The following is a 21307-nucleotide window of genomic DNA, read 5'->3' as shown; positions in this document are numbered from 1 at the left end:
TTACCGCAAGCTAACAATGTACACTGTTACGTGAATTGTATTATGCCGGCGGCATTTAAAAAGATTTTCCAATGAGACATTTTTGTTTGTATTTAAATTTTTGCTTGTGTGTTTAGTTGCTGCTTGCAATATTTTGGAACTCGCATATTGGATTGCCGCAGTGAATAATTGCTTATTCTTATGTGTATTTGTTTAAATTTTATTTACGTAAAAAACAATGTTTTAGCACTCGTAAATTGTATTGCCGCAGTAAGTAATTGCTTTTACTAAAGTTTCATGGTGGGATCTAGTTGGCTACTCCGGATGGCTCTGGTGCTCGAGCGGGAGTGCTTCTGGGCTTTTTAGCCAAGAACCGGTTAACTCCTGGGTCACACGGAATAAGTGCTGATCGGGCACAACGTGACCCTCGGTGCCTTGCTCATTGTTGCTGACAGCGCTAGCCGAGTACTAGCCCACTTGGAGAACGATGACCAGTTTCAGCTTTGCGATGTGTAGGGTGAAGGGGGAGCGTACAGCTGGTGTTAGCTTATATATATATTTATAAATATAAATAAATACTTATATATATAAAATACTTATATGTATAAAATCATAAAATATTAAATAAGAACAGGGCAGTGTGATCTTGGTTTTGAATGAAAAGAGTTGTTGTGCTGGTACAGTAAAAGCGTATACTACATTCGTTGAAAAGAATATAACAGGTAGAAGGAAGTGTTTCCGAATATATAAAATATATATATTATATTCTTGATCAGGATCAATACCGGAGTCGATCTGGCCTTCTTTCCGTCCGTCTCTGCGTGCGTCGCGATCTCAGGAACTATAGAAGCTAGAAAGTTGAGATTAGGCATGCAGATTCCAGAGAAATAGACACAGCGCGTCTTAGTTTACACTTTAGTAAATACAAACAAATTGAGACTTTATGGTTTTAATTTTTTACAGCCTTTCTATTTAAGATGTATTCGCTTTTAATAAAGACATGATGAATACTTGATCGGTTCCATAAAAGCTTATGTGGTCCAGTCTTCTGCATCAGTATCTGTAAACATCGTCCAAATTAAAAATGTTAATTTTAGAATTAAAAGATAAAACATCTTATAACAAAGACATTTAATACTTTCATAAATGAATGCTGCTTTAACTAAAACATTAAGAATACACTCTAAGCAAGGAAGAAAGACGAACAGACGGACATGGCTCAGCGTAGCCAACAGCTGCGCTTTATGTGCTAACGCCGGGCGGCCTGCACAAGCCTCTCGCGAATAAGCACACAGAGCCAATAATTCGGTCGGGATCTGGCGAATGAGCAGTCGTAATGAAGGTCTTACGCTTAGTTTCAACGAAATTATAAAACTGCTCGGACCGTGCTAGAACTGAATCGTACAATGGCCTAAATAGTTGTACATATATATGTTATATATCTTACGGACATGGCAAGATTAACTAAGAATAATGTATTTGTTTTCAGTTAAATAGGAGAAGTATTCGCTTCCATTACTTACCGGGTTAGTTCTTTCATCGTTATCAATGTCTGAACAGTCTGAGCTCCAACTGCTATTTTCATGTTGATCCTTAACCGATAGTTCATTTACAATATTCTTATCTGATGAGCACGTTTTATCACTTCTGCTTTTCGTGTTTCGGTTGGAATCATTTACGGGGTGTTCTAAGCTTTTTCTTGATGGACAAAGGGTAATGTTGGGGGTTTTGCAAGAAGTTTTCTGCCATAGGCTTTGATGTCTTACGTTGTACTTCGCTATTTGATCGCCTTTAAGCTTTTCGAGTTGGTTAAATAACACCCTTTTAATTTCGGCAACCCACATATCTTTTACACCGATTGTTGGTGCTTGCAACGTATAAACTTCCTGGCGTCCCTTAAGCCAAACTTCAAATCGTTTTTCATCGCCGTGAACGGACTCAGTTAAGCCAACTTGAGACATCTACAATGTAAAACAATGTATGGAATACAATTTCTTACATAATTAACAAAAGTATTATATTATTATTAAATAGTATACCAGATTCGTCAAAAAGTATGTTACCTGTAGAAGAAAGCGATTCCGACCCTATAAAGTATGTACAGAGGTGGTCAAAAGTATTTACACAACGTGCTTTTTTTTCAATTGTCAACTTTGATCGCTTATTGCTGCTGCTTTTGTACTCAGAAACGAACATAACGGTATTTGTCGTGCTTCTACATCTATACAGAAGCAAACAAAAGATGAAGTGTAAAAAATAACTGTTCATGGGCTAAAAATAAAAGCATTGAACTGATGCTTGTCTGTTGTCAGAAGTATTTACACACAATTTTTACACGTCAAAATTATTTACACAGTGCAAATTGAAGATTAGTCTTTGATTTGCATTGAGTAAGTGAAGTTCTAGTTGATGTTGATCGCTTAATTGGAACTTAAACTAACTGTTAACAGTTAAATTAATAGATTAAATATAGATTAAAATAGATTAATAGATGAAAATAGATTAAATAGCTATCAGTTGAGCATCGAGCCGAGATTGTCACTAAATTTAAGGCTGGTACTTCTGCATCCAAATTAGCTGAGTTGTACAAAATGTCACGAAAAACTGTGTACAATTTAGTTAAAAAACAGGACACACTGGAAAATTTGGAAAATAAAAAGATAACTGCCCGAAAAGTTGCATTGAACCCAAGAGACTGCAGACACATTATAGGAGTTGTACTAAGTAATCCCACCATAAGTACCGTTAAAATTATTGCAGCTTCGACAAATTTAATTGGAAAACATATTAGCGATAGTACACTGCGTCGCAGAATGAAGGAAATTGACATCAACACCTATGTTGTTCGTGCAGTAGTTGATATTACCCCAAGAAACAAGGAAAAACGTCTCGCATTTGTCTTGGAGTATAAATAGAAGCCTCTCGAGTTCTGGTTTGATGTTTTATGGACTGCAAGCAATTTATGCATCTCCCAAAACAACTAAAGGGTAATGCCGTCCAGCCAATCAATCGGTTTGGTGGTGGCACGGTGATGTTCTGGGGCTGTTTAAGCTACTATGGATTTGGAGACATGGTACCGATAGAGGGTACACTAAATCAAACAGGATACCTCCATATCTTAAATGAGCACGCATTAACCTCATGAAATAGACTGTTCTCCACGAATGACTGGATCTTGCAGCAGGACAATGCTCCATGCCACAAGGGCCGAGTACCAACCAAGTTCTTGAAAGACATAAATCAGGCGGTACTTCCATGGCCCGCACAAAGCCCCGATTATAACATTATCGAAAATGTCTGGGCTTATGTTAGGAGTCAGAGGACATTTGAGAGAGATCGCCAGCGCGATGAAACTATAGCCGAAATTACGGAAATTTGGTCAAAATTACCTCTTTAGTTTGCGCACAACTTGGTCCGGTCAATACCAGCAAGGCTCCAAGCAGTCATTGATGCCAAAGGCGGAGTAACTAGATATTAGTTGGCTTAACATAATCACATATTAAAATAATATAAAATATTTCGTTTAAATTCAATAAAAAACGCAAAAATCAATTAACAAAGCTGTGTGTAAATAATTTTGACGTGTAAAAATTGTGTGTAAATACTTCTGACAACAGACAACCATCAGTTCAATGCTTCTATTTTTCCCCCATGAAATACTTTTGACAACCTCGGTATATTCTTAAGGAATTAAATTCATATATTAGAAACTAAAAAAGTTGGAAAATTGAGATTAAGCACGCAGACTCATAGCGCTAGCTTGCTTCCTGATGTTGCTAATCCCACTCTAATGCCCACAAAAGCTACACCCACACTTTTAAAAAATGTTTTTATTTTTTTTTTTCATTACAAATTTTTTAGTTTTTTTTTGTTGCCCCGCCCATTCTAACGTGTACAAAGCGCCTAAAACTGCCACGTATACCCAAAATATTTTGGGCAAGTCACTTCAGCGCCCACAAGCCACTCAAAACTGTCAATCCTACATATTTAAAAAATTTTGAATTACAAAAAATTGTTCTTTGTCAATTTTTATTGATATGCCAAAAAAATGTCTAAGTTTTCGTTCGCACTTCCACTCAATGAATAATGGTTATCTGACGGTCTTGAACCTCGAATATATCGTTTTCTCATGTTAACATTTCCAATAACGCCTTTTATATATTATAACATGTGACAAACCAACAAAGACGAACCAAAGTAATCTCCTCTCTCTACGTTGTTTTTTATTGATGCCACAATGATTACTCATCACCAAGTCATTCACCAAAAAAAGTGATCAGTAAGGATCGAATTAAAAGAATGCTAAAGTCGAGTTCCCTGACTATCTGATACCCGTTACTCAGCTAGTGGAAGTGCGAACGACAAATTTCATAATTTTCTGGAATATCGGTAATAATTGCGAAAAAAACTTAAACTATGAAACAAAAATTTAAAATTTTTTCAAAAGTGTTGGCGGTTTGTGGGCGTGGCAACATTTGGAAACAAACTGCGTCTATGTCTCTGGAAGCGTCATGCCATTCTAGCTTTTATAGTTCCTGAGACCTCGACGTTCATACGAACGGACAGACAGACGGACGGAAGGACGGACGGACGGACTGACATGGCCAGATCGACTCGGCTATTGATCCTAGTCAAGAATATAATATATATACTATGCCTGTTACTTACTTTTCCACGAATTACTCAACGAGTAACGGGTATAACAAAACTGCTATGCAGTGTATCTTGCATCTGCTTGCATCGATCTATTATGTGAACTAAAACTGAGCTGTATTTATATCTTAAAAATATAGATTGTACTAAAGGCGTCTACATGCCTTATCTTTGTTCGTGATCGATGTTATATTTCGTAGTTATAGTCTTGTAAAAACATTGCCGAATCGCTGTATAGCCTTTCGATCAGACGGCACAAGAAAATTTGCTTGGTGTGATTGAACCGTTATCAACGATGTAACCAAAAAAAATGTACCCTGCTCTGCAAGATTTTACACTTAGCACTTTAGATTCGCAGTCCGTTCTGTTCCCTAACCTTCCACTTCGTCTTTAGTTTGAATTATAGTGCCAACATGAAAATACACATCGGTTAAGTCCAATGCTGTGAAAATGTTCCCTCACAGTTTTCTCGTTAAATTTACTATTGTCTTTCCTGTTTTGCAACACCTCGGTGCTAATGCGTAAAATGCGACAACTTTACTTGAAGCTTGCTTTTTGTTTACTATATAGATACCATGCACAATCTTTGGTATTCGTTTAGCAATTTCATCGAAGATCTTCGATCCTGTACCCATATTGAACCTGCTGTTTCAGTTTTCACACCACCTGATTGATTGTATAATCTTGGTAGGACCTAGGTTAAAAGAAGAGTTCCACCTAAAATCACATGAAATTTCATGTCTTCATCGGCTAAGTGGAATTTTACTTACAGATCTCTGCCATCTCAAACATTTCCCACCTGATGTCAGGTTCCCTTTTCCGAGCTATAAATTAATGACATAGAAAACGAGGATCTGCTTCCATATCCAAAAATCCCTTGAACTCTAGGCTTGAAGACGTAAACACGTTTGTTGGCTTTGTCTTGCTTTCCAGCTGTACTAAATTTGTGTTCTTTTCTTGTTTGTCTACATTTCATTGAGCAGCCTTGGGCTTTGGTTGGTTGCTTGAAAAACATTTGTTGTCTCATTTTGAACAATCTCGTCTCCATACTAGAAACATTTCCTGACCTTCCCAATCGCTCATAAGAACTTTTTCTCATCATCAATGGAGTAAGAGTCATTACTTGACTTACTTTGCAGATGGTTGCTTCTCTACTTGGAATTTTCAATTGCCTCATAGTTCTTGACTTGGTATAGTAAAGTCTTTTTTACCTTGGAGTCTGGAACACCTTCAAAGAAGTATTCGATAAAGATTATGATACAAGCTGGGTAGCCAAACACATTACTTCGTCCTCGTAGTTATTACCCGTTACTCGTACAGTAAAAAGGAATGTAACAGGCAAGAGGAAGCGTTTCCGACTAGACCGTTGAGACTTAGCATGCAACACCCACAAACCGACGAAAAATGTAACGAACACACTTTTAAAAAATGTTTTGATATTTTTTTCAGTTTTGTATTGGTCTTGTAGAGTTCTATAGGTTAAAAAAAAAAAACATTTTGCCACGTTCACAAGCCGCCAACAACTGTCACTCCCAAATTTTTTTATACGTTTTACTCGTACAGTAAAAGGGTATACTAGATTCGTTAAAAGGATGTAACAGGTAGATATAAGCATTTCCAACTATATAAAATATATACATATATTCGTGCTCAGGATCAAAAGCCGAGTCGATCTGGCCATGTCGAGATCTCAGGAACTATAGAAGCTAGAAGTTAAGATTAGGTAAGCGATTCTAGAGACGCAGCACAAGTTTGTTAAATGATGTTGGCATGCACAATCTAACGCCCACAAACCACCCGAAACGGTATGTTTTTTTTTTTATATTTTTCCATTTTTTTTTTTATTAATTGTGTATATTTCTATCGATTTGCCAAAAATGCCACAAATGTACATATATGAAAAATTTTTAGATATTTTTGATTTTTTTAATGTTTAGTAAATTTCTATCGATTTGCATAAAATCTCTTTTCCACGCCCACTCTACCGCCCAAAACTGTCACGTAAACACTTCCTAATTTATATTTTCAATTTTTTTAATTTTATTATTTTTTACCAATTTCTACCGATATTTCGGAAATTGTTGAAATTTCTCGCTCGCACTTCCACTAGCATAGTAATGGGTATCTAATAGTCGGGTACTCGACTATAGCGTTTTCTCTTGTTTTAAACTAGAGGAATGGACTTGCATTCTTTGACGTCGGCTTGTCGCCATGTGGACTGTTTATTGAGATGTGAGAAAATTTATTGCACTTAAAACAAGTTTTCTGCTCCATAAAGCAGGGATTTGTTTAATGACAGTACATTAATTCCGTCGATCACATATTGGATGAGAACGAATTCTTCCAGAACACATGCGTTAACACGTCGTTTTCTCTCCCCAAGTTGCATGTGTATTGATTGGTTTGCTGCTCACTCTCCATCTGAGGTCGTCCAACAAAGACTTTTTTAGGGTACTCCAAGAATTTAATCCCTTTTCGCTTAACAAAAAAAAGTTCGCGACACCTTTAAACGATTTGACAAACATAAGCTTTTGTATTTCGTTCCAACACATTATCACAGCTTGGTCTTTCATTAGAATTTAATCGGTGTCATCATGTCACGAAAATTTTATGTTACTGAACTAGCAAAGGAGATATGCTAAATATAAAGAAGAAAATTCATCACCACGAAATATTTATACTAGATGTGATGAAACGTATGTAACTGGCAAAAGAACGTTTTCCAACCATATAACGTTTAGTAGTTCTTGTAGTAAATATATGAATATGCAACTTCCACTACCAGTCAAGGAACTCGACAATAGCATTCTCCCTTATATACATTTAATTTCATCACTTAAGCTCTGTCATTCGTTTCCCAAGCAGTGAACGGATAGAGAGTCAGATGGAGTACTTAGCAAGACTCCAATAATATGCAAACAAAAGCGATATGCCGCTTTGCCTCCCATAAGATATGACTCACCTTAACATCGCTTTTAAATTGATAGCTGCTTTTGTCATGTCCCGGCTTTGATATTTGCTTACAAAGCAGTAAAGACTTTTGATATAAAAAGATATGTCGCCGTTTTGGCTTCATTCGAAGACGAATGTCCTTTTTAGACTCTATCCATACCTGGAATGAGTCTTGCATCAAAAGATCACCCTGTTGTGCTAAATCACTCTTGAAAAAACGCAATTAATGTCCGATTTATTATTTATTTGGAAAAGGAGTACCTACCGGAAACCCTGTTATTGAAATTTGGTGCATCGAATCGTTTACGCACTTCAAAACGATTAACATACAGTCCAATGCATTTTTAAGTTCATTTCTGCAGCTATCATTATCAGTGAAGAGCAGCAAGTCCTTTAAAAGAAGTTGGTATTTTGTAATTCTTTGAACTGGCTTAAGCAAATATGCAGCCAGAGGAAGTTTATGACCAAGTCTTATTTGACATTCTTGGAAAAACATATGAGTATCCACTAAGGTTTCACGTAATTTTTCTGAGCGTTGGATATTTTGACAATAAAATGAGTACAAATGATAAAATGTGTCTCGCTGTAAAAGAAACTGTTTTAAAAACTCTTTGCATAATTTGATTAATCGTACCCTTTTGGCGAAGCATAGTGCGACGCGTTCAGTGACTGATATGCAGTTCTCAAGATCCTTAAGGAAAACATCTTTATGAAATGAGTAGAGCTCATGAAGATTCCCAAAGATCACATTTGCATTGCCTTGCAAACTGGCAGGAGCTCTTTCGTCAGACTTCAAGCGATCATAGTAGCCCTAAAAATCATTACTCATTTTAATATATTTAATTGTAACTTATAAGAACTATGATCTAGAAAACTAAATAAAAATTTTAATGCAAAAGCATTTAAATGTATTTATTTAATGCATTGATTTTGTAAAACTTTTGTACGAAACAGAACTCAGAACTATCGATAAAACAAGAGAGAACGCTATAGTCAACTCGACTAACCCCGACTATCAGATATCCGTTACTCAGATAGTGGACGTGCGAACAAAAAATAAAGATAGAGATGAGAAAAACAATAAAATGAAATAAATAAATGGGCAGTTTGTTTTTGTCAAGTTTTTTGTCATATCTATTGTAATTTTCAAGACTTATAAAAAAATTAAAATATATCCAAAATTTTCAAAAAGGTGGACAGACACAGGTAGATAAATAATCAGAAAGAGACCTTAAGACCTAACAGCCCTCTCAAACTTTCCCCACTAACTGGTAGACATTGGACTTCACAGAAGTAGACCTGAAAGGGCCTCTCAAACCATTCTCACCTGGGTAGACCTAAAAGCCCTTTCAAACTTTCCCCACTAACTGGTAGACATTGGACTTCACAGAAGGCACGCACGCATCCTCCGGCGAGTCCCACATCGACCGGCACGGCAGGATAACGACGGCATTCAGATCCACCAAGAAAACAGCCGTCGCCTTGAAGACTATTGTAAACCTATTAACTACCCACGAATAAAGACCCAATCGCCAATTACTGTATAATTTCCTCATCTTCTCCTGTGGGACTGGGTCGGGATTTCGCACAACAACCCCCCCTGAACAAAATATAAATTCCTGAGACGAATCCTGACCATCCCTGAGCCATCCGATGATTGACAGATAACAGGTGTCTGATTGTCGAGACACTCGATTATATGCAGCTGTGCTTTACAACTTTTCAACATCATTTTGAACCTCTTTCTGGTGGCCAATGCTTCTTTCCTTTTTTGTGTTTTGAACAATTTGAACAATTTTTGATGTCTTTTATCTTATCCTTAAGTCTTTCAACAATCTTTCCTTTCTGCTCTACCCCAAAAAGCATTTTACTTGGAAGTTGTATAATACTTCTATGTAATGTATTATTAAGGGCATGCTCAATATTATCTACGACATTATCCTTGTTATTGACCGATTCGTGACTACATGTCGCGAAGGATCGATAGGACAGCTGTAGTGCGATCTCAATGGAAAGCAGAGGTTTTATATAGCTCTTAAAAAAGTTGTTTGTGAAATTGAATAATTCATTTATAAATGACAATAAATTGAAAAGTCTTGTTAAAAGCTTTTTAATTAACGGTCGGCTGCAACAATCCCAGTACACTCCTTAACTCTAATCAACTAATTTCGCTAACGTCGATCCAAGACTCCTGTAAGTCCCTTCTACTTGACATAAAATTGTATCCCATTATCATTTGCTTTTCTGTACACTATACCGTTCCCCATTTCAAATAACTTAAGTGCTCTTTTCTAACAGAGTTTTCAGTTTCTTAAATTAAATTCTCTTCAAAACGTCTAGTTTCTAGTACTAAGTATTATTAGTTGAGTGCATCAACATGTTGAATTTTGTTCCCAGCTCTGTGACAGATCATAGTTTTTCACTTTCAAAGCCCATCTGGATATCTTTGGATTAAGATTTCCATTATATAGAGGCAATACAGTCGGTCACCAGGTTGACGTATTTGTAATTTGTAATATTTGTAATTTTATCCTAAACCTACAAACGCATAAGACTATGTAATTTTGTCTCTTCTGCTGCGGTACGCTTAGAGAAATAGAATACGGGATCGTTCTTCTTTTGTAAGCGCACCGCACCAAAACCAACGCGCTCGCGTCGAAATGTAATTCTATGTCATCCTTCTAATTATATAATTCTAATACCGGTGCCTCGATACAATTAATTTCTTCTGCTCCAAAATGCTTTGTCAAAAAGGTCATTCCATTGTTTTGGTATTGTAGAAATTTTATAAATCTTTAAAAATATAAAACAAGGATCGGAATATCTTTAACGTGCTGGCGGCTCGTAACTGTTTGACCTGATGTTTCGTTGCGTTTTCCCGTAACTATTTGAACTATTGTTTAATTCGTATCATTCATAACTGCTTGCTCTGCTTATGAAATTTCAGTTCTAAATTCGTTATAGGCAATATCAGATCTACACTAGCTTTCGTTCGGTTATGTTCTAATTAATTTTCTACTAAATATCTAAATTTATCTATCTAAATCATACAAAAAATCTGCCCAAAACCACTTCATGGATCATAGCCATACCCATTAGCAACAACCGTTAAATGAAAGTAGCATTTTTTTCTTCCTTTAAGTATAAAACATAACATTTTTCCCCTTTTTTTTATTGGCAAAATATTGTTCCGAGACTTCATGAAATTGGGCTTCAATAGGCTTCAATGGGCTTCAATTGGACTGACAGAGGGTACATGCTGTAACCATAGGAGATATAATTCGACTGTCAAAATAAGTTAAGGCTTGCTCAAACGCTCTAAAAATTTGCATAGAATCTTTAAAGCATCAATTTTTGTGCGGGTATTCCCTCGAATCGCAAACACCATCTTAGCTTTATAATACACTGAGAATTTTTCATTTTAAATTCTTAAATGTTCGCTGTGCTTCTGCTTTTGGAAAATATATTGCGGAATGCTAACATCAGCTGCTCCAACAGATTCTCTGCCGGTTCCATGATGCCTGTTGATGCGTGCAAGCAGCGCTGGGCTATGCCCAAACATTAAAACACGACAATCCAATCCATCGATAAGCCATGATCATTTCTTTGTCCAACGCAATTGAAATATTTGATTCACATCTTTTATTTACAACTGCAATTCGTGGTTATTACCATCGATATCACCACCATTATCGATAACGGCACTTCTGTCGGGCTTTGGCATTTTTCCACCAACTGCTTTTTCGATAATATTCTTATTGACCACTGCTTTTTTTTACTATTTCGCCTTGGCTGCGGTTTTCGGTCATTGGGTCACTCTTGGTGAAGAAATTCTTATTTGTGCAGGAATTTTCTGGAGCTCCTTTTTGTCAGCCTCGATCTTACAGCGTGTGTGTTGTAGAGCCAACACTCCTTCAGCTATAGCAAACCACTCGTCTCCCTTGGGCTACCTTGACCAACTTTTGGGCTAGATACGGGTTGGGCTCGTTTCCAGCCTCTGATAATGAACAACACCTTTCGTGAGTTTAGCCTTGTTGCCACTGGTTGGTACGTTAGGTGCCGCCAACCACATTTTTAGCTAGACGACCGTAAATTGCTGCACATGTGAAGTTTATGGCCTTTAAAATGTATATATTTTTATTTATTTTAACAATCGACTGCTCTTTTCAACTTCTGGTTCACAACTACTTTCTCAACATGGAGTCAGTCTTAATATAAACGTGGCTGTTTCAGAAGATTGACACTTCCAATATTTCATTTTTATAGCCGGTAATCGTAGAATAAAATGTTAAACTAGATTTGTAAAAAAGAATGTTACAAGGAAGAATACAAGTCTTTCAACCTTTTGTGGGCATAGCCAAAGCGACTCGGCTGTTGATCCTGATCAAGAATATATACTTTATATGGTTGGGAAGAATTCCTTCTACCTGTTACATAGTTTTTCACGAATCTAGTATACCCTTTTACTCTTCGAATAACATGTATAAAAAATACGGTATGCAGGGGTATGGGAAAATTGTTACCTAATTAATGCAAAGGAATCCTAGCTTCATTGTTTCATTGCATCATTATTTTATTTTAATTTTAATTTGAACAAAATCGGACGACTATAGCAACAGTCACTGTCATAGCGCAACAGTCGGATCCGGACTCTATCGAATACAGCTGTCATAGCAGAAGTCGGAATATAAATTAAAAGTTTTATAAAATAATGTAATTTATTTGTAAAAATGTCGTTGTTTTGTTCATAAATTCCTATTTGGTAGACAACAGACATTTATACCATTTGCAAGTATACTAAATTTGTTGAAAAGTATGTAGAAGGTACAAGAAAGCCCGACCTTACAAAGTATGCGTCTAGGCTCGCCTCTCTCTTGCGTTCCGTTGTAAGCTTTTCAATTAAGTCGCTCTTGTCATTCGCTTTCGTAACCTATGCATATGCGCATTATAAATTACATTCTTTCGAAACCTCAACATTTAAATCATTTAAATTTATAATAATAAAAACTAATAAAAAAGCTTATTAGCTCAGCGTTTCGGGACCCCGACGATTTGTGCATAAACAATACCTAGTGCAAATAATACATAATTAAAACGCTCTGCTAAGACCGCTGGTTGAGCACCAAACATTTGCTTGCAACATTAAAAAAATTGATTAATTTCGTTTTACAAGTTCTTTCTTCATGAGAGATTGGAGCTCATCGATAATCTTCAACAAACATTCAGAAAAATACTGAACAAACTCAAAGTACTGGATTTTTATGTAATTAAAAGTAATTTGTATGAGAAATTTACTGGCCTACTTGAGCTTCCGAAGTTCGCTGGAGGCTATGCTAATTGTCTAGACTTTCATTCTATGTTTACTACGATAGCCATCCTGACCTCACAAACATAGAAAGCATCATCATAGAAAACATCCTATCCGCCTTTCTTGAAACCAATTTTAACCCTTCGACCTGTGCCATCTTTGCATAAATTGCCTTAAGACTGGCCATGAACTGAAGCAGTGCAATTCCGTCAATTGCCGAGCATGCGGATCTAAGCACCACACTAGCCTTCCCCTGGGAATCTTGGCCTCGCCTTCATCACAAGAAAGATTGCAGCATGGAGAAACTCTGGTCTCTGACTCAAAAATTGCCGTAGCATCCTGGGACGTCTGCTGCTCTTCTCGCACAATAAAGATGTTGCGCTCCTAGCAACTGCCGCCGTATTAGAGAAAAATCTTTCAGGAACCTTTGTTCCTTGCCGTGCTTTTCTCAAGTCGGGCTCTTAACTTACCTTATAAGATCCCGATTCGTAAATCAGCTTATTCAACTTAAGAACTTCCGCTTGCATTACCCGAATAGGCGATTCAAGATTTGAGACTGATGGTTTGTCAGATGGTTTCAATGCGATCTCGAACGTCTGAATACTTGACCGACATTGCTGTTATTTCTTCCAATATGACAGAATGTCAGCCCACCTTTAACATTGACATTTGCAGCTGGAAAATAACCCAAAGTGTTAAGCTCGCGAACTCAGAATTTCATCGTCCTCATATTTTTTTGATTGGCGCCCCTAATTCAAAAGGGTTGTTTCTGGAGGTTGACAATCTCCATGACCATCTCTGACCAATATAACTCACATTCGTCTCAGCATTCGATCCCAGTTTTGGATTATTTTCCTTAACAAATCTTGGAACATTAGGGGAATTTTAAGGCTATCTAACTCATTTGTCTTGCTTCATTAAGCTAGTTAGACGTCAGAAAAACTCTTCGTTTGATTTCAATGACCACACCCAACCATCGTACCATTATATAATGGCTATAATAACTGGGTGATCCCTTGGTACGATGGTTCGTCTCAGCATATTTCGATCCCAATATTGACCTATTAATGGGAGGAAAACTGTAATTAAGACAGTAAGGAAGTGCGTCAGGTGTTTCCTCATGCGTTTGAAGTTACTGGCACCGACTTTTGTGGACCATTTTTCTCCACGCCTGAGGCTTCTGAGATATGGTGCAATTGGGCTCTACGATACATCAGGTGTGCAATAATATTATTCGACGTCTATGCAGAGAAGCTGCCGGAGCATCTAAGCTCTCTCTTTCTCTGCTGTTTATAGCTTTACGGTTTAAAAAATATTTATATATTTTTAATTTAGTTGTTTTTTTGCCAACTTTTAGATATGTGCCAAAACGGGTATTCGACAGGCGATGGTCTTGACTATAGCGCTCGCTCTCTCTCTTGTTTTCCTTTCAATGTGTTTTCTATCTCAATCATTTTACTTACCTTTAAGATTGACGCTATTTCATTAACGTATATTTTCTCCGTTTCAAAAAGTTCCCTTAAAACATGACCACGTCTGTGTCGATGCATTTCTGTGTCCTAAAAAATATAATTTTAAATAAATTATAAATAGGTAAAGCGTACAATTTTGAGAAAATGAATTTGAATGACAGTTGCGGTAAAAAATATTTTATATTTATTCAACCGATTTTTGATTTGTACTTTGTAGACTTTGTTTCCTACTGAGCAACTCCTTTCACTTGCAGCTTATAGCTTGCAGCTTGGGCATTTTGGGCAAGTGAATCAAACGAGCTTACATTCTTTGACGGCTTCTGAGATCTCTCTACTGAAATGCCAGTTTTTTGCATGTCTATCTCGAATGATCCGCTGTAGTGTTTCTGGCCTTTTACAAATGTAAAGCTTCTTTTGGTGTTTCCTAACGTTCTGCCATTTAGTTGTCCTTGAATTATTTTTTTTTTCATTTTGATCCACTCTGGTATTCATTGCAGCCCTGATACACACTTCGTTGTTGCCTGTGGCGTCTATTCTCATGGGAACACACTGATGTCTTCCTATTCTGACACTTAAGACACCTACAACTATTATGTTTGCCATAGAAACCTATAGATTAGCATTACACTGCTTATTTTATTGAAGTTGCAAGCTATTGCAGTTCAGATATGTTTGGATTTTATTAAGGGCCTCATCTCAAACATAATGGTCTACCATTTTATATTATTTTTTGCGATTTTGTGTGCGTTTGTTTCCTTTTCTAGATTTTTAGTTCCTTGAATTTTTTTTTGAAAGCGAATAATGTTTTTAAGACTGTGCCTTAGCTTCGTGACTTGTATTTTTTTAAGCTACCTAAGAACTGGGCTTGCAGGTTAGCTGTTAATATCTATCGAAACCCATTCACCTGCCCTCTCATATTCTATCAATTTCGAAAAGCTATTCACTGATAGTAAATCTATTTTTGAGTTGAGGTAGAGCAGGCTCGTGTTCTTTTCATTGCTGAATAAGATCCCTTTCAACCTAAATAGAAGATCCTACTTGTTTTTATTCTAGTCTTCAATATTTCCGACGTCATGGATATCGTTTCCATTTCTGCCAGAAGTTCCTTTTGTTCCCCTCCTTTTTGCTACTGCTACAACGCATCATCAACAGCTCTATTATCTGCTTTGTGGCGTCTTCTTTAATGAACCATTTTTTCAAGTCTTGCTGCTTTGCACTAATTGGGTGAACTTCATCTGGTCTCTTTTTTAATTTCAGTTGTTAAATGCAGCCTTTCAGTCTCATTCGCTGGTCTTAGGTTGCACATGTTCATTTTAATGGCTATGGTCGTACCGTTGGTCCATTTTGTCGATAACTTGCAGCCATCATGATGCAGATGGCTTCTTTTATGTTTTTCTTCCTGCAAAAAGCAATGTCCGATCTGCCCGCACAAGTAGGCGTTCACAAACACATGTTAGGCAATGTGCAGTGCCAAAACCCCTCTGGGTAACCACCCAAATTTTCGTTCCTCGACTTTTCCTGATCATCTGATGTTTTATATTATATACAAAATTAAAATAATTTAACGTTTCTTACTGTACAAGCTAGAATATTGAAATTAAGCTCGCAGCTTCTAGGGCCAATTTGTTTCAAAATGTTGCCACGCCCACAAACCGCCCAACTGCCACGCTCAACCTTTTTATCTTTTTATTAGCCTTGTAAATTTCTATCTCAAAATCTTTTTGCCACGCCCATTCTAACGCCCACAAACCGCACAAAATTAGCACCCCACACATTTGAAAATGTTACTTATTTTTAAAATTTTTTTTTCGCAATTTCTACCGATATTTCAGAAAATGAAGATCGCAACAAATATAGACGTTATTTTTAGCCTTCTTAACTAGCTCATTTAATTCGCATCGAAATTGGCTGTAATTTTAGTTAAATTATCTAACCATAAAATGTTAATTACCTGCGGATTTTTAAATATTTCACTGAATTTTGAAAGATGTGTATCGCTGCCATCGCTGCTTCCTTGTGTTAAATCCTTAATATCCTCAGCCTGCAAAATAAAATGAGAATTGAAATTAAAAGCTAGCTTTTAATTATATTTTTTATACATTTAATTATTTTATTATATATTAAAAGAAAGAGAGAACGCTTTAGTCGAGTTCCTCGACTATCAAATACCCGTTACTAGTGAAAGTGCGAACGAGAAACGAGCAGAAATAGGGAAAAACAATAATAAAAACAAAAACACTTATAAAATATTTCAGAAGTGTAGGTATACCCATATAATACTTGGTATACCCATAGAATTTTTCAAAACAAATAATAAAACGAAAAAAAAAATTAATACCAAAACATCTTTAAAAATGGGCGCAGGAGATTTACGAAGTTCGTGGGCGTTAGAAATTGGTAAAAAATAAAACAAACAAGATAGAATGCTATAGAATGGCAGTAAGAGTTTTGGGCGGTTTTTGGGCATTAGCAAATCTATAGAAATTTACAAGTTATAAAAAGTGAAAAAATATCACATTTTTTGACAGGCGTGGGAAAAATTTGCTTTGAAAATATATTGAAATGTACAAGATATATTTAAAAATGAAAAAAATCGCAGTTAAAAACAAGATAGAATTATATAGTCGAGGACCCCGACTATCAGATACTTAGCTAGTGGAAGTGCGAACGAGAAATTTCTTAATTTTCTGGAATATCAGTAGAAATTGCGATAAAAAAATATAATGCTATAGTCCAGTTCCGCGACTATCAGATACCCGTCACTCAGCTGGTGGAAGTGCAAACGAGAAATTTCAACATTTTCTGGAACATCGGTAGAAATTTGGAAAAAATAATAAAATGAAAAAGAAAATTTAAAAAAATTGGTCGGTTTGTGGGCGTGGCCAAAAGTTTTTGGCAAATCTTTAGAAATGTACAAAATATATTAAGAAATGAAAAAATATCACAAAACTTTTCAAAAGTGTGGCCGTGACAGTTTTGCGCGGTTTGTGGGCGTAAGAGTGGGCGTGGCAACATTTCAAAACAAACTTGGGCTGCGTCTATGTTTTTGGAAGCTTCATGCTTAATATCAACATTATAGCTTTTGTAGTTATTGAGATCAAGGCGTTCATACGGACAGGCGGACGGACAGACGGACTTTATATAGCCTTTAACGGGTATAATTATTTTGAAATATAGATAAAAATAAAATAAATATATGAAATTCAAAATATTTATGCGGGCTGATGATCAAATTTGACAAGGCAACTAATGTTTATTAGTTAAAATAAAGAAAATAAAAGAAAATATATAATTACATTTTTTAAAAATATTGGCGTAACGATTTCCAGAAGTTAGAGAACGTAGCAAGTTCGGACAACGTAGGCATTACGAGAATCTACATGCTTAATCCTAGCTTTCTAGTCTTTATAGATGCCGGGATTACAGCGTTCATATGGACAGTTAGACGGAAATTTCTAGCTAATTAATGGAAAACAAATCGTAGCTTCGTCGTTTTGATCATAAAGTGTTAATATTCGGTATACCCGTTTTTTGACAAATTTTAATTTTAATTTGGTTATAATCGGACGACAATATTATGAAATGTCATAGGGAAGTCGGAAAATGTATTGAAAATAAAATTGAATAACAAAAAATCATCGACTCGTTTTTTGTTATCATAAACTGTTCTAATTCGACACCACCTTTTTGACAAAATTTAATTTCCTTTTTAATTTGTTTAAAATTGGATGACAATCGGATGCCATTTATATGAGCATAGGAGAGGTCGGAAAATTAATTAATTGAAAATAAATTAAATTAAGTAATTAAATAACAAGAAGTCATACAATCTTTTTTTATCATAAATTGTTATAATTCGGCATACACCAGGTTTTCGACAATATATAAATTTGGTTTCAATTCAATTGGACGAATGATATACATATGTATATTTAGATGCCATCGTAATAATCGAAAAATTACTAGTTTTTGATGGAAAAGAAACCCCTGCTTTTTTGGGGTCATACATTGTGCTGTCTCTTTTTTTAATATTAAAATTTTAAGACTATATAAGCTTCGGCTTGCAGAATTTCTCTTTCTTGTTTTAATAAATTTCACTGATAGTTTATGACTAACACATGCCTTAGCGAACCCCTGTCTCAATTGCAATGCTGACAAAAACTTTACAAGCCCGCAAAAAAACAACAAATGGTATATTCATTACAATTCTTGTTGTATATTCAGAGACTGCAACGAAAAGCGTAAGCAAAGTTTCTCCTTTTATGAGTCCAATTTCGTTTTCTTTCATATTTTAAGCAATGAATGAAATGTTGTACGAACAATTTAAAAAAATTTTCATAGCAGACTTTTCTAAAAATTCGGAGTTTAGTGTTTTTTCATTCAAATTAAATTAATCCTACACTGCCATTATGCAAAATTTTTCAAAAAGTTCGAATATCAAGTAGATTTCATTTATGGTATTTATTTTTTAGTTTGTACAGAACTTTGTACTTTATTTTGCAAAAGTTTATCATCTCTACAGATGTATAAGACTCACCTTTACCAAATTAATGGTTTTCCGTGAAAGTTTTTCATCTACTCCACTCTCGTGTAGGCTTTGTGCGTTATTGGATTTTATGTCAACGCTTAAACTTTCATCAAAGTATGAGCAACCATCATCATTACAAAGAGACGCGCAGCAAAAGCTTGATGTTATGTTTTCTTGAAAATCGTCATACGCCGTGTTCCAAAAAACACCTTCCACTGCATTTAGGACATCCTTGGAAAGGTCGTTATTGGGAGTTGGGATACATTGGTATTCATTACATTCGCAGCAATCTTCTTCGGAATCGCATACAGAATCTTTGTTTAAGCAAGACCCATCGCAACTACACAATGAAACAGAAGCGCTTGATGAAAAGTCACTTGATTGTGGCCTAATAAACTTTCTAAATTCTTTTAGTTCGCTCCGGTTGCCAGTAGGAAAAATTGTGTCACAATCTTTATTATATGATCTGATAAATTTGAATGAATTCATTTTGCTCATGGATACTAGATAAGGATCGTTATTGTAACAGTTTCCGCTGTCATTGGATTTGTGATCCTCTTCTCTCATATTCAGATCATTTAATTTGCGCTCTAAGTCAATGTTACACTTTTTTGTGCTTTGTGCGGCAGCTTTAAGCAATTCATTGGTTGTAGCCTTAATCAAATTCTTTTTTAAAAAGTTCTGCAAATCGTTAGGGTCCCCATTGTCCCTCATTTGTCTTTCATTTTCCTTGCTCAATTGGAGTTTTTGAATATTTTCGTAATAATCATAATCCACGTTATGGAAAGGTTTGCATTGCTTGCTACAAGGAACTTTATTTAGTATTGCTTTTTTCATATGTAAATCTTGGGAAGTTGAACAAGTTTTGTAGTCGTACTTTATATCGCTATAATTGGTCTGGCGAAGTTCTGCTTCTTTCATCGCCATCTTGCCCTCAGTGGTTATCAGTGGCCGACGATTTTTTATATACGCACGATCTAACATTGTTGCCTGTTGGAGAATACACCCCTTATTTTCTTCGGGAGGTGACTCGGAGTTATAAGCGCTTAATTTACTGCTGCTACTGACGTCCCCAATTCTAGTGTTCTTAAATATCCAGTCTGGTGCACGTTGATCGAAGCCGGTTTCGTTAAGTTCCGTTACGGGCTTAAGAATTTGGGCCTCTGGTTTTAGATGGGTGCTGGTCTCAATGCGTGCAATGCGGTCTGCTCGCGATTGAATTCCGCCAGCCTCAGTTAGAAAATACGAGTAGTCACACTGACCTTTCAAGCTATGCGGCTGATTACCATCATTTAGATTAGCATCAAACTCTGTGGCGGCAATGCTTAGATTGTGGCAAAAGCAAGAGGATTGTGAAAAAGCGTCCTGCGCCTTAAGCGTTGGTATATACTCCTTTTCTTCACTTTTATTCAAGACCAATTCCAAAGAGTGAACTTTTGGTTCAGTCCTAACGGTATTCGACCAGAGACTGCGACTGGTTTTATGGCTATGCTTGGCTTGAGAAAGATTTCTTAGTGGCCGGCGGTTTTCTACAAAACGAGTCTTTTTACTTCGACGCGCAGCAAAATGTGGCTCGCTCGACCTGTACATAATAGCGTTCTTGCCTTGGTGTATATAATTTGTTTTAAGCAGTTCCATTTTGGGTACATAGGTACTGTTACGCGAATCTGAATCTTCTCCCATCTCTCTGGAATGCATTTGCCACTTGGGAACAGACATTTTTTCTCAAATGGTTTGTGATAAACTAATAAGTGTTTTCCGCCTGGCGTTATACTAATTATTTTGTTGTAACATTTTTACGAATCTGGTGCGCTTGTTTTTTCACATAGAGAATCTCGGTTTATTTTCACATTTATTTAACCAAATCGAATAAGGTGTCTGTTGTTAAAGCCCGGCACTCGCCATTGATTATAAGTACATTCGAAAAAGGTTTCTTTTGTTTAAGCCCGGCACTCGCCATTGAGTATAAGAACATTCCGACTCCGACGCAATGTAGTTGCTACATCAAAAGATCAAATCACACTGTAGCTGCGAAAGCAGGTAACAGAAGTTGCGGTCTTAAGTTGTTTGATTCGCTGAAACTAATATTTTTAATCGCGCTGTTAGAAAATACTGTTAATGCCCAAACCACGAATCGGGATAGATTGTTAGAAAAAAAGAGAGTTCGTTTTTGAAAAGACCCAATTCGTTGGATGTTAATACGGTAGGTTAATAATTTTCAGAAAAGGTGTTTTTTACGAAAAAACCTAATTGAGAAAAAATAAATTTGTATGGGGTGTCTAAAAATTAGCGATACATACTTATGTTATGAATTGGAAATTTAGTTTATTAGTTTTTGATTATTCTCACCTTTCTATTAAGCAAAAACCATTGGAACTCAGTAAATAGTCTGTCTTTCATTCTTGTAATACATCT

At 36.1% G+C, this 21307-nt stretch overlaps 1 protein-coding gene across 3 annotated transcripts; it reads right to left on the bottom strand.

Moving 5' to 3' along the window:
* Window positions 1–919: 919 nt before the first annotated feature.
* LOC6541768 lies at window positions 920–20790 on the bottom strand. Of its 3 annotated transcripts, XM_001970799.3 has the most exons (8): window positions 18902–20790; window positions 16316–16405; window positions 14356–14451; window positions 8219–8395; window positions 7850–8167; window positions 7595–7792; window positions 1503–1940; window positions 920–1039 (listed from the first exon to the last, which is right to left on the bottom strand). In XM_001970799.3, exons 1-8 carry the CDS (start codon window positions 20609–20611, stop codon window positions 929–931), a joined length of 3138 nt encoding a protein of 1045 aa, XP_001970835.1. In that variant the 5' UTR covers window positions 20612–20790; the 3' UTR covers window positions 920–928. The 3 variants fall into 3 exon arrangements, with proteins under 3 accessions (XP_001970835.1, XP_026839337.1, XP_026839338.1); XM_026983536.1 differs by lacking the exons at window positions 7595–7792; window positions 7850–8167; XM_026983537.1 differs by lacking the exons at window positions 7595–7792; window positions 7850–8167; window positions 8219–8395.
* Between the last annotated feature and the right edge of the window lie 517 nt (window positions 20791–21307).

This window comes from Drosophila erecta, unplaced genomic scaffold (assembly GCF_003286155.1).
Source record: "Drosophila erecta strain 14021-0224.00,06,07 unplaced genomic scaffold, DereRS2 tig00000307-arrow-arrow-pilon, whole genome shotgun sequence".
Lineage (NCBI taxonomy): Eukaryota > Metazoa > Arthropoda > Insecta > Diptera > Drosophilidae > Drosophila > Drosophila erecta.
Note: the sequence above shows the minus strand (reverse complement) of the source record. Positions and strands in the feature narration are given on the sequence as shown.